This window comes from Centruroides vittatus, unplaced genomic scaffold, assembly GCF_030686945.1.
Source record: "Centruroides vittatus isolate TY-2023 unplaced genomic scaffold, ASM3068694v2 contig_178, whole genome shotgun sequence".
Classification (NCBI taxonomy): domain Eukaryota; kingdom Metazoa; phylum Arthropoda; class Arachnida; order Scorpiones; family Buthidae; genus Centruroides; species Centruroides vittatus.
The window spans coordinates 312905-325458 of NW_027121089.1; the positions used below are offsets into that span (position 1 = coordinate 312905).

Consider the following 12554-nt stretch of genomic DNA (forward strand, 5'->3'; position numbering starts at 1 on the left):
CCGTTTTTTGGAGGTTTTTGTTCAAAAATTTTAAAAAATAACCACTTCTGAAAATGGCAGTTATAGTCATTGTTTACAGGTAATATTGTATGCATTTTTCTTTAAAGCGTAATTCTCAAAATGTCCGTCTTAGGAGGTTATTTTGTATGCAGTTTTGTTTAAAAAATAATTCTTAAAATTCCGTATTGAAAGTGATTTTGTATCCATTTCAGTTCAAAAAATTAAAACAATTCTGAAAAGTGGTCGTTTTTTTGGAGGTGTCCGTTGTTCGAAGGTTACTTTTGTATTTATTTTGAAAAAATGTCCGTATTTTAGAGATGATTGTGGTATTTCTGTTTTAAAAAATATCCCGAAAAACGGCCGCTGATTAAAGTTGTCCGTTGTTGAGAGGTTCGACTGTATAGCGAAAATTAAATGGAGAAACAAATGGAACAAGGAGTGACGAGTTAAATGGATTTTAAAATAATTATATTTAAAAATAAAAAAAAAACCTGTTAAAGATTCTCTCGACATTTTAACTTTTATCCGTAACACACATTTTACGCTATTAATCACGCTCCAACTTTCTAAAAATAGCCTCACAAATTGTCCTCCTCCTCTATTTTCCTCCCCCTTCTGAGAAACTGCTATTTATAACACCGAAAAATATAGTTTTCTGCATCTACCCTGTTCCAATGCACACGAGAAAAATCGATAAACTGCAGCAAACGTAACCGTATACGCGCCTCGTAACGCGTAACTCTTTCTGTGAGAGACAAGCGTAACAGAATTATCATTATTTGTTTTATTTTTTTATTTTTTGGCTGTGATTTACAGATAGGAAGAAAGCTCCTGCTAATATAATAGGACAGACAACCCAACAGGAATTTTTCTAGCGCGTTATACCTGTATAACTCGTTCCTACGGTAGCACGTCTTAGCCAATTTCTTCCGCTAACATCGCATAATTTATAAGATTTGTTTACATTACAGGAGAATTGCCTGTTATTTTTTTATATCCTTCAAGTGTTTTGTTGACCATGGTAAACTCAGTCACAGCGTCTACGTGTTAGTACTGTAAACTTTTACACTGCACTAATTTTACTACCTTAGTAACATTATGCATTACGGTAATAAAAACCTGAATCACCTGTATACGTTTGTACAGTAGACGTTTTAAACGTCTACAGTCGGTTACCTATGTATACGCAGCCTTACAATATAATGCTTTGTATGTTTACATTATTACAGTAATAATACAGCACCCCATTACTATAAACAAACACAGTAATAATATATTACTGTAGTATATTAGCGTTGTTTTTGGTAAAAAGAAAGGGCCTGTGACATATAATAGGCCTTCCCTTTCTACTCAATAATGATACGTGTGTAAATTAGAGGCCATTGTAAGCTTGTTTAGCTTAAGTGTAAATACTGCAAGTATTGTATAGTGCTGCAAATACATAGTAAATACGTCTACAGTAACAATTGCTAGTGATTGAAGTATAGATGTTACGTAATTGTTAATAAACATAGATGTAAGGTTAAGTACTAGTGTAGTAGTAGCATAATTATAACAATTGCTATCACAGTAATAAACATATAAACAAACAAGACAGCATGCAAATACTACTGTAGTAATTACATGTTGTATACGTACCTGAGGATAAACACTAAGAATATTGTACTATTGTATTTTAATACATCGTTTATTACTCTAGCAGCATTGCTCTAGTAATAAGCGGAACGGCTGTAGTAATAAATATAGGAAGTTTAATTAACATGTGGATAGTTTTTTTTTGTGTTACTAATGCAACATTATAGTCTCAATGCTGTAGTAATAAACAATTTAATATTATAGCAAGATTACGTCACGCTTAATTAATCTGCGCAACCGTATTGATAAATATTACAAGTTTAATTTGTGAGTACAGTTTTGCACTTTACAAGTCATAATTTATGCTACTATAAGTATAATTTTTCTTGTGTTAAGACACATATAACAGCACTGTTGCTGTAATAAACAGTAGGGCTACGATAATAAATATAAGAAGGCTAATTAGTACGTAGATGTAGGATACTACTGTAGTGACACTGGTTAGTAGTATAGAATATACACTGTGCTACTATAGCAATGCTGCTTTAGTAATGTAATATTTCTGTAGACTATTATTACTACAGCAGTAAACCATGTAGTTATTGTACAGATGAAATTGCCATGCTACTATTATATTATTATTGACAGTAATTATTTAGTTCTGCAGCAAGACGACTATAATGATAAATAGTAGTGTAAACAGTATAATAGTGCCACCACAGTACTGCTGTAGTAACAAGCTATTGCATAGTACTGTAACAATACTATTAATTATCAATGTTTATTATTAAAGGAGCACAACACTAATAATGAATACTGTTACTAAACCATTGTAGACGACAGTACTTGTAGAGCACTAAATAACTACTTTCCTCTAATTACTATATAGAAGGACTTACTACTGTAATACTATTAGTATCGATATTATTTAATTAGTAATGAAGAATGTGAACTACATTTATAGTACTGCCGTTATTATTACTATTATTTTATAATAATACTCTTTAGTGACAATAGTTTACTACTGTAATAATGCAATTAATTATCAAATGATTAGTAATAATATACTACAACACTGATAAATACTACTGTTACTACTGTTACTACACCATTTCACAAGTACAGTACTCAAGTACTAATTACTATACAGATGGCTTGAACATGCCCTATTATACTATAAGCTCAATTAATGCTTTTACAGTACTAATATTTTATGCAGAAAGTATTGAATAAGAAATACAATAAAAATGTTTACAGTGCCATCTAGGGAGAATTAAGGTAAGCAAAACTATATACAGCAAAATAATACCGTTTACGTTACTTACGTCTAGTGTGACATCGAGATGATGAATTACAGTAAGAAAACCACGTGACGCGACGAATTTAAAGTATAAATAGTTCGTACTTCCTCTCGAATCCATAAAAATCCGAGAGAGGAATTGAAGAGGAAGGAAAACATCCGCTCACAAGACAGTTGCGAGATTCAAAACACACGAGACGTGGGCCTATAACTGCAAAAATTGGGGTCGTGATAAGTTGAACTCCTCGCGGAGATGGAGATGTTAAAAAATCTCACGACTTCCGCAACCTACGAGGGCGCGAAAATGAAGGAATGGTGGTGTCTTTCTTTATTATTTTATTTTTCCTCACGATGAAGGAGCAGAGATCAAATGCCCGTTCCTTTCCTTCACAGGCTCGAGCAATTTGTCCATCTGTCACGATAAACTAACCTTTTTTCGAGTGATAAATACGTGAAACCACGCCATACACTAAAAGAGGTGGGCCTGGCGGTAAGGTGAGATCAAAGGCCTCTATCTCTCTGACCTAGATGCAACGTTTTAACTCCCATTAAAGAATTTTTCAATTGAGAGAGAAAATTATCTTCTACTTTTTTTAAAGTGAGGTAAAGTCGAGGGAGTGTTACGACTCGTCTTTAAAAGATGCACGTCAATTTGACACTTCTTTGGTGAAAAAGTAAAAAATGCCTGATGATAAAATTCCATCTGCTTTTTATAACAATTTTAAAATAGCAAGTTGTACACTATCTCCAAATGTTTGTACTCTGAAAAACAGGAGTTGCATGCAATCTCCAATTTATATTAGTCTCTAAAACAGGAGTTGCATGAAATCTCCAATTTATATTAGTCTCTAAAACAGGAGTTGCATGCAATCTCCAATTTATATTAGTCTCTAAAACAGGAGTTGCATGCAATCTACAATTTATATTAGTCTCTAAAACAGGAGTTGCATGCAATCTCCAATTTATATTAGTCTCTAAAACAGGAGTTGCATGCAATCTCCAATTTATATTAGTCTCGAATACAGGAGTTGCATGCAATCTACAATTTATATTAGTCTCTAAAACAGGAGTTGCATGCAATCTCCAATTTATATTAGTCTCTAAAACAGGAGTTGCATGCAATCTACAATTTATATTAGTCTCTAAAACAGGAGTTGCATGCAATCTACAATTTATATTAGTCTCTAAAACAGGAGTTGCATGCAATCTCCAATTTATATTAGTCTCTAAAACAGGAGTTGCATGCAATCTACAATTTATATTAGTCTCTAAAACAGGAGTTGCATGCAATCTCCAATTTATATTAGTCTCTAAAACAGGAGTTGCATGCAATCTACAATTTATATTAGTCTCTAAAACAGGAGTTGCATGCAATCTCCAATTTATATTAGTCTCTAAAACAGGAGTTGCATGCAATCTCCAATTTATATTAGTCTCTAAAACAGGAGTTGCATGCAATCTCCAATTTATATTAGTCTCTAAAACAGGAGTTGCATGCAATCTCCAATTTATATTAGTCTCTAAAACAGGAGTTGCATGCAATCTCCAATTTATATTAGTCTCTAAAACAGGAGTTGCATGCAATCTCCAATTTATATTACGGTGATTAAAAGAATATTGCTGATGCCGTCAATGACGTATAGACCGAAGTACAGACTCAAATTTCTTTTAAAAAATAAAGTTATGCTACAGAATTGCATGCATAATGTAAACAGCACACTAGTCGATGCGCCTGTTTCGTGCACAGCCTAGTAAAGGGAGCATAATTTTCGCAAAATTCCACACTAAAATGGCATAATGTCGTGCCTCTGCCGTATGAAAAAGGTTAAAAAATAACTTCATTGTCGAGTTAATAACCTATCCTTCGGGTCACCGAGATAAACAAGTTAATTGCACCCATTTTCTAGGCAACACCTCATCTTACCTAACATACAAGAATTCGATTTACTTTCAAAAAATGCGCCCAAGTTCATTGGTTGATGCAATACGAAAGTGAAAATATTTACGTGTACCTCCCTTGTTTGGAAATCATTCTTTTACAATAAAAGCACCGCTTAATTCGTTTAATTAATTTTGTAAAATAATTTCCTCTTTAAACAAGTTGTAGAAGCCGCGTTAAAGGGTTAAAATAGGATTTCAGCCATTTCAAGGTAATCCTGTTTGCTCCACCAACGGAAAGAAATCTGTAGTCACGTTGTTGCACAGAGCGTGACTGTAACACCTGTCTTAGGTAGAATGGGCCACGAATGCTTTATTGGGTAATTTTGCACTTTTCCCAATTGAAAATATTATCTGTCCCTGGTATGCAGGTAAAATTCGAGAATTTCGGAACGCATTTAATGTTTATCTTGTCACGTATTGTTCATATACACCAGGAGAAAACACCTATCAAACCGTGCAATCTGAGAAAACATCCCCGACCTTCACTGAATTGTTTCCTAGAAAGCACCTTTAGACCCCACTTTTTCGGCAACTTTCACTTGAGAAAAATTTACATACATTCTTCGTGAAGGCGTGACGTAACGCCATTACGTAACTACAAAAAATATTTCCGTAACGGTTACCAATTAGCATGAGAAAAGTTTACTCTACCTTAGTTTTAAATTTAATCAGCAGTTCGGATGCCGGTCCTAAGAAACTTTCCATAAATCTCTTGTGGTTACCATTGTAGTGTACTAGCAGCATGTCCCTACACTGCTTCACTAGTTGTTTTCTAACAGAACGAAACGGTTGATAAATACTACTAAGGTATTGTTCTGCTAGAGTAGTTACATCGTGTGAAATCTGAAAATAAAGTATCAATATGTTACTCTATTAGCACTTTAAGAACGTAAGTAAGTTGCTAATACAACAATAAATCACAATATCCATACTGTTACTCGTACGATGACACTACTATAACAACAAATCAATACCCACACTAGTTGTTGTGTTATTCATAATCTTTATTAGAAACTTCACTTTAATAACAGAATTTCTAATTAAATTGGCATGTGTTACCACAACAACAAGATCTGTTGTCATTAGATATGCGCCAAGAATCACAATTTGTTACTCTAGTAGCATCGATGTGTATAAAAATAGGGAAACGAGGTCAACACTCACGCTGTTAGTTGTTGCCCTTCAAAATTTGAACCCTCATTAGATGTAAATTTCCCCGGTTTGATTGTTCAAACGATAAGTGTTACTACTACATTAAATAATAAAAGTAACTTTATTTGTGCTGCTGTAGTAACAAATTATGTTTATAGGTCAAACTCGGCTGCTGAAAATTTTATTCTGCTCGTATCAATTATTTCATAACGTGCCAGCCGAGTTAATCTGCAAATAGTTACTATGGCAGTACCTTATTTATGAGCCCTTTTTTTGTTACTTTAGTAGTAATTCCTCTGTCGTTGGCGTCGAGTTGAGAATTTCATCCGCAGCATTCTTCACTTCCCAGTGCAACGGCCCAGTGAACTGATTGGCACATTTCCCAAAATACTTCCGGATATAATCATACAACCGAAAGTAGCACATGCCTAACCCTGTTTTCAATAAAAACTAAGGTTAAGTTCGGTTTCTACAAGCCGAAAACTAGGACAGAATTCAATGGGTGATGCGGCGTTTCTTTCACTACTTTCACTTCTAAGTAATCCTCCCCCCCACACACACACAACAAAGTAGCCCAGTGGATCGAAACAACAGGGAAACAGTCATGGGTTCGAGCCTCACTAGTGGGCCAATTTATCATAGAAGTCCGCCCTGGTGGCATCCCCCTTGGTATATCGCTGCAGGAAGCATGCGTGAGATTTCAATCTGTGTTAACCTGATCCATAGTTGCTGAGGGATCAATTACCATAGATTATAATCTAAAGCATCTTCACTGTTCTGGGAGGGATCTATGCACTAAACTTAGTTCTGGGACACATACCAAATTATTCCTTAGGGTACACAATCTGTTCTGTAACTATGGTTCTACAGGTTCTAGCATTACTTCTGTAAGTATACTTAGTTCCGGAATTATGCACAGAGTTAATTCTAGAACCGGATACCGAATACTATACATCAAATTATTGTATTGATGAAACAAGGCAACGCAACACGTAGATAATCTACCAAGGGTTTCTACAAGAAAATGTCCCCTATTTAGGTGTTACACACGTAAAGAAAACCCACGTTACCAGAATTTTAGTGAGGTGAAACCCGCGACCAAGTACAGTGGTTTTATCCACCTGGCCACTGGAGGGTGCACTATACATTACAGAATTAAGGGTTTAATTCTAGACATATGCACAAACTTAATTCTAGAATTACATGCCAACTCAATTCTGGAATCATAAACTGTTTAGTGTCATTCTATTCACCGATCCTGTGGGGTTATACGTCAACTGCTATCAATGGTGTGGTATCACCTTCTTGGTAACTAAAAATCTTAATTTCATTAGTTCAAAAGTTAAATAGGTTATACCATTTAAGTTTAACACTAATTAATCTAACCTTATTCTCCTGAATTCAGGAGCAATATTTTATCAATTAATCATCTGTAAGGAGCTTATACATAAGTTACTTCATCTCACAATCGTTTCAGTTCGTATCATATAGACCACGGGTTAAACAATCCATATAGAATAGTTCAAAGGTCAAACGTGGCATTTCGGAATTTTTTTAAATATTTTTTCACGGTTATAGAAAATTTCACCAGTTTTTTCCTCGGAGGTTTTCGAGTCATTATTTATAGAACGAGTCCTGGTAGCCTCTGCACTAACTCACCCCCTTAGCTCCTTTAACACCTGCCTGTTAATATCCCCCGTTTCGTTCACGAATGGAGGGGGGTGCAGAATTAATTACCCTGGTTTTGCGGCCGTTGATGACGTCAGGAAACGTGATAGAATAGCCAGTTACGTCAGTTTTAACAGTTGATCAACGTCCAACAATCGTGAAATTCAACTGTTGGGCATGCCCCATTGAGGAAATGTAGGAGGATTAGGATTTTCTATTAACTAATTAACTCTTAGCAAAGGGTCGTTTCACACTTCTTGGCATGACACTTCTACACTTAAAGGTAGGTATTTGGCATAATATTCTGTTAACAATACGCTTAAACACTAATCCGCCTCATAACACATCAAATTATACTGTAATTGGTATTTTAGTGCTGTGATGCTGCCACACCATCGCAGCACCAATATAACCACTTAAATCCGATCACTTAAACTTCGATACAGGTTACTTACCCCATAATAGAGACGTGCCTCCATTCTCATTTGGTTTGTACCCCTTCCATCGTCGACAGATTGAAATCTGTTCACTTCCTGTCTACTCTTCTCCCCGATTTTGCGTTTCAACCCGCATTCATTGTTCACTTTCCCGACATTGCGATGTATATCCAACGTTCTCATGTATCTAGTGATGCTGTTGTCGCATATCGACCATAGGGTAGTGGACAGCACGGTACGACTCTGTTGGTAATCCGCAGTATAATACAGCGTGGTCTTTTGCCTCCTGTAGATCCCGAAACCGCATTCAACGGACAGAAATTTACGTTTTAACTCCTCACCTCTTACAGGATGTAAAACGTTCGAGATAACTGAAGAGTGCTTCTCTTTCTCTGATTGGTCCGCTTCGGCAGGTGTCTGTAAAGAAGAAAATCACGAAATTCATCCCTTCGGAAAGTATACGTTACACAACTTTACAAGTAAACCCTGCGTAACTTTAAAAATCGAGTTACGTTAATCGATTGTATCTATGAACTAATTTCGGTGTTACGAAACACAGGCAGGACCTAATTCGAATTTTAAATCGCGCTTACAAACTAGGCAACTCGTCGGAATCTTTTTAATAAGGTTAAAGTCCTGTTTGACCACTTAAATAAACAACCCATGGGCACCTATAGGCCATAAAGTAACAGTGATTGGAGCGAGTGTTATACACTGGCGTGTCGTAGTCGTTCGTCCTTGAGGGGAGAGAAACCAACGACTACCACGTGACAGCCTATATATAAAGACAAACCTAAACAAACGGGAGCAAGGTTGATGGCCTTAGAAGGCCCATTAAGTTATTTAGCCATCCCCCCTTTAATAGATTAAAGATTACCTCGGTAGCGATTATGTCCACCATGTCCTTGGTTTGCATGTAGACTGCAACTGTCCACAGCTTCAGCATGATGATGGAAGAGTCTAAACCCTCTATTCGTTAGGGGTTGTCGCCCCCTGACTGTAGGCGGTTCCGGGAAAAGCGGGTCTATTAGGGGATATTCTTTACTAAATCCATCATACGTTGAGACATGGGGCGATCCATTCAAATGTTTACAAGATAGATTTTTGTTAAGGAGCAGAAGGCGATATATGTGTATTTATATAAAAGGGGACCCCCTCGATGCTTGTGACGTCACGTGGTCGCATATTTTTAGAATAGGAGCGTTAATTCCGCTCCTATTTCTTACCAAATTAACCACCCCGCGTGCGCTTTAATCAATTAGTATCGTGCAGTTTGATGCTGAAAGAAGTTCCGATGGAAAGCATTTCGTGATGTCACGTGCAGCCTAATTCATCCGGAGCAATGCCAAAAGAGAAGAATGCTGCAGCATCGTCAATAAAAGTGGCGACACTTCTTCTCCATCAATATACCTGTAGACTGGCTGGCGACACGAACATCCCGGAGTTTGGGAACATCCTCAGCTGCCCTCCCGAAGTCTAGACTGAATGGCGTCCATCTACATTGACCCACAATGACCCTCGTTTGTTTTAAAGGTAGAAAATGACCCGTAGAAATGGCTTGGGTGCCCTCGATTAATCCTACATTAAATACATCTGAGAAAGTTTTGTTTACAACCCTAATTTAAACTTTGACCTATTTTTCACCCTCTTAATAAATAGCACTCTCTCTTTACACCAAACAGGTCTTCCTCCCCACGAAATGGTTCGACCTGTTTGGTCTTCACACCTGAACCAAATCTTCTTGAACATTTCTCCATAAAACACAGCCTCATGAACATTCCCCTGAACCACCATGAACTGGTCCACTGAGATGAAGGATGAAATTTGGGTTATACACGAATTTCCAGCGCCTTGATACATCAGTATAATAGGACACTACTACCAACACTACCTGCACTTTAAACCATGTGTTAAAACCGTTATTAGCCCACAAATTTAGGTGAAACCGACAAACATGTGTAATTTAAAACAGATCTTTACAACACCTGTAACAGCACACAGCGTACTTATAGATACGAATTTGAATTCCTGGTTTTGCTTTGTTGGAGGATTCCCTTGTTACCAAATACCTGGTGGAGTATCGAGTTTTATCACGTGTTCGGAGGAAGAAAGGGAAGTTTTTTTAGCATCTTCCACAACAAAAGTGTGTCAATAACCCTTCACCCTATCAGCATTACCATCTCCAGGAAGACGATGAGGTCTTTAATGATACGTCGCGTCAGTTATGCTTTCCAACCAGTTGATATAATTGGAACAAAACAGGTCCATCCCCAAAATGTACGTCCCTTTAAATTATATAGTCCGCTACTTTGTTTCTTCCCATACCAGTTACTTGCCCTTTCAACTCGCCGACGATGCACCTTTTTCTTCTTCTCAAATTAATGTGTTACGTCCAAACAGGTGAGAAACGATCCTCACTAACAGGTCCAACCCCCGCGTAACTGATGATCCTTGTATTTTACGGAAAATTGCCTTTAACATTAATTATCAGAAAGAGACAACTAGAGGGAGACAAAAGAACACTTTTACGCTATTTTAACCCAATAATGAGATAAAGCAGTGTGGCTACATTATGCTACTTTAGTGCCCCATTAACTGTGTCAATAAGCTCTACGAATTATGTTAGCAGTTAACTAAAAATTGGTGAAGTAACCTTGAGGCTAACACTGTTTTTTCCAGATTTTTATGCTAGTGTTACAAGTTTATGCCTAATTTTCTGTGTTGTGTGTTTACATATGGCCCAATTTTTGCAATTTTTTCGTTCTTTAATCAATTAACGACATCTTAAACTCATACAAAAACAATACCTTAATGCCCTGTTAAGTCCAACGACAAAACCATGCGCTTATGTATACTGTATATTATAAATAGTGTCTTACAAGTAGAGGGTTTCATCACGTTGTGTTCAGAACACGTGATAAAAGTAACCCTCTAAACACTATGCCAAACAGAAAACGACACTCATACGCAATGCTTTAGTATAACTCGATTCTACTACAGGCCTTTTACTACTTAATACAAGAAGTTTACTACACTACAGACACTAAGACAGAGGAGTTTAATTACTAATCAGAGAGGTTGCAGCAGCTTAATAAACACGTCAGCGAGTAATTAAACGTGTAATTTCTGTAAAAAAAAAGTTAGTTTTTGCGACTTAGCAGTGCATTAACCGAACAGAAAGTCTGTTAACAATAACAATCCCACCTTAACAATCGGTTTCCGGCACAGACGATTGAAGAAGGTCCAGACAGCCGACGCCATCGCCACCGAAAAGCGGATGAAACCTCATAAGTCACGTGGCTCTCGCCCGTCACGTGACGTGCAGTTCGTCTTTCAGAATAAATATGGACGATGAGTCTCGCCGCCCAATTTAGAATGTGACAATTTTGGGAAGTATCGACATTTGTTCTAATCCGGAAAGTGTCGTGTTGGAAGTAATGTCGTGTGAGTGCTTTTCTGCGATAATACAAGAAAAAAAAAAGCGCTAGTGGGTTGAGTAATGAGAACTTTTGGTCTTTAACTGTCTTTAACTGTGGGGGGATGAGGAATAAAAAGTTTTAGTTTTTTCTATCTTTCGGCCCACCCAGTAGATAAAACAATAGGCCTCACCAATAGAGTTTTCCTGATTTTCTTAGCACCTAAATAGGGGCCAGTTTTTTGTATAACGTCCCCCGAGAGGCATATCGCCCAGTGACTCGTTATAGCTTCACGAGGCCCAAGTAAATTTGAATTAGGGGGCCTACTTACAGTGTTGACTTCAAGCATTCTTCTTCGAGGAAATTTTTTGACAGGGGAAGGAGAGAATTCTTACAAAATATTCATTTAGAGACACTGTAGATGGGAAACCACGGCAATTGCCCATTTTGCCCATAGGATAACGCGCTGCCGAAATGGCTCATGTGTGGCATTGACTTATTTCGCGGACTTATCTAACTAACTCTTAATTAACCCATACGCGTGAGAGAGAGTTTACATAAATCTAATAGATTATACCTTCTCAGTATGAAGCTTGTCTTCTTAGTTTCGCCGTGTTGGTAAGTATTCTGGGGTGGTCAATCTTCTACATGCGCTTATGCGGCCTATGGCAACCTTCCTATGGTACTCTTACGGCTGAGGTCTCGTTGAACTGAGCATAAATTCGTATTGTAGTTTTTTCGCAGAGCTGCCCAAAACTCCGTAGAACTACCCTAACTTCGTATGGCACTCTAAACTTTGTAGAACTTCCTGGAGTTTGGCGCGCATCTTTAATTTATTCTATTTTTCTATTACAATAGAGATTAAGAATTAAGATCGTCTGACTGGGTTTCATGATGAGTCTTTTGGGCTTTAGTCAGCTTTTTAGTCATGGGAGATTATCTCCCATGACTAAAAAGTGGTCTCTCTTAGGAACGGGCTAGTCAACACAAGATACATTTGTTCCTTGTTCTCTTTGATTTTCTATTAATTTTCTAGAGTATTTTCTCTAAAATTCTGTGGTCTAA

General features: G+C 37.0%; 1 protein-coding gene across 3 annotated transcripts in view; it reads right to left on the bottom strand.

Annotated features, from left to right (window-relative positions):
- The window catches only part of LOC136969400 (puratrophin-1-like), a 43899-nt gene extending 32548 nt beyond the window's left edge, over positions 1-11351 (bottom strand). For all 3 annotated transcript variants that reach the window (XM_067263539.1, XM_067263538.1, XM_067263537.1), the window contains exons 1-3: positions 11278-11351; positions 8092-8490; positions 5468-5659 (exon numbers count right to left, since the gene is read on the bottom strand). In XM_067263539.1, the coding sequence (XP_067119640.1) occupies positions 5468-5659; positions 8092-8490; positions 11278-11334 (648 nt within the window). In that variant the 5' untranslated portion in view covers positions 11335-11351. The remainder of the gene's footprint in view (positions 1-5467; positions 5660-8091; positions 8491-11277) is intronic.
- Positions 11352-12554: the final 1203 nt, after the last annotated feature.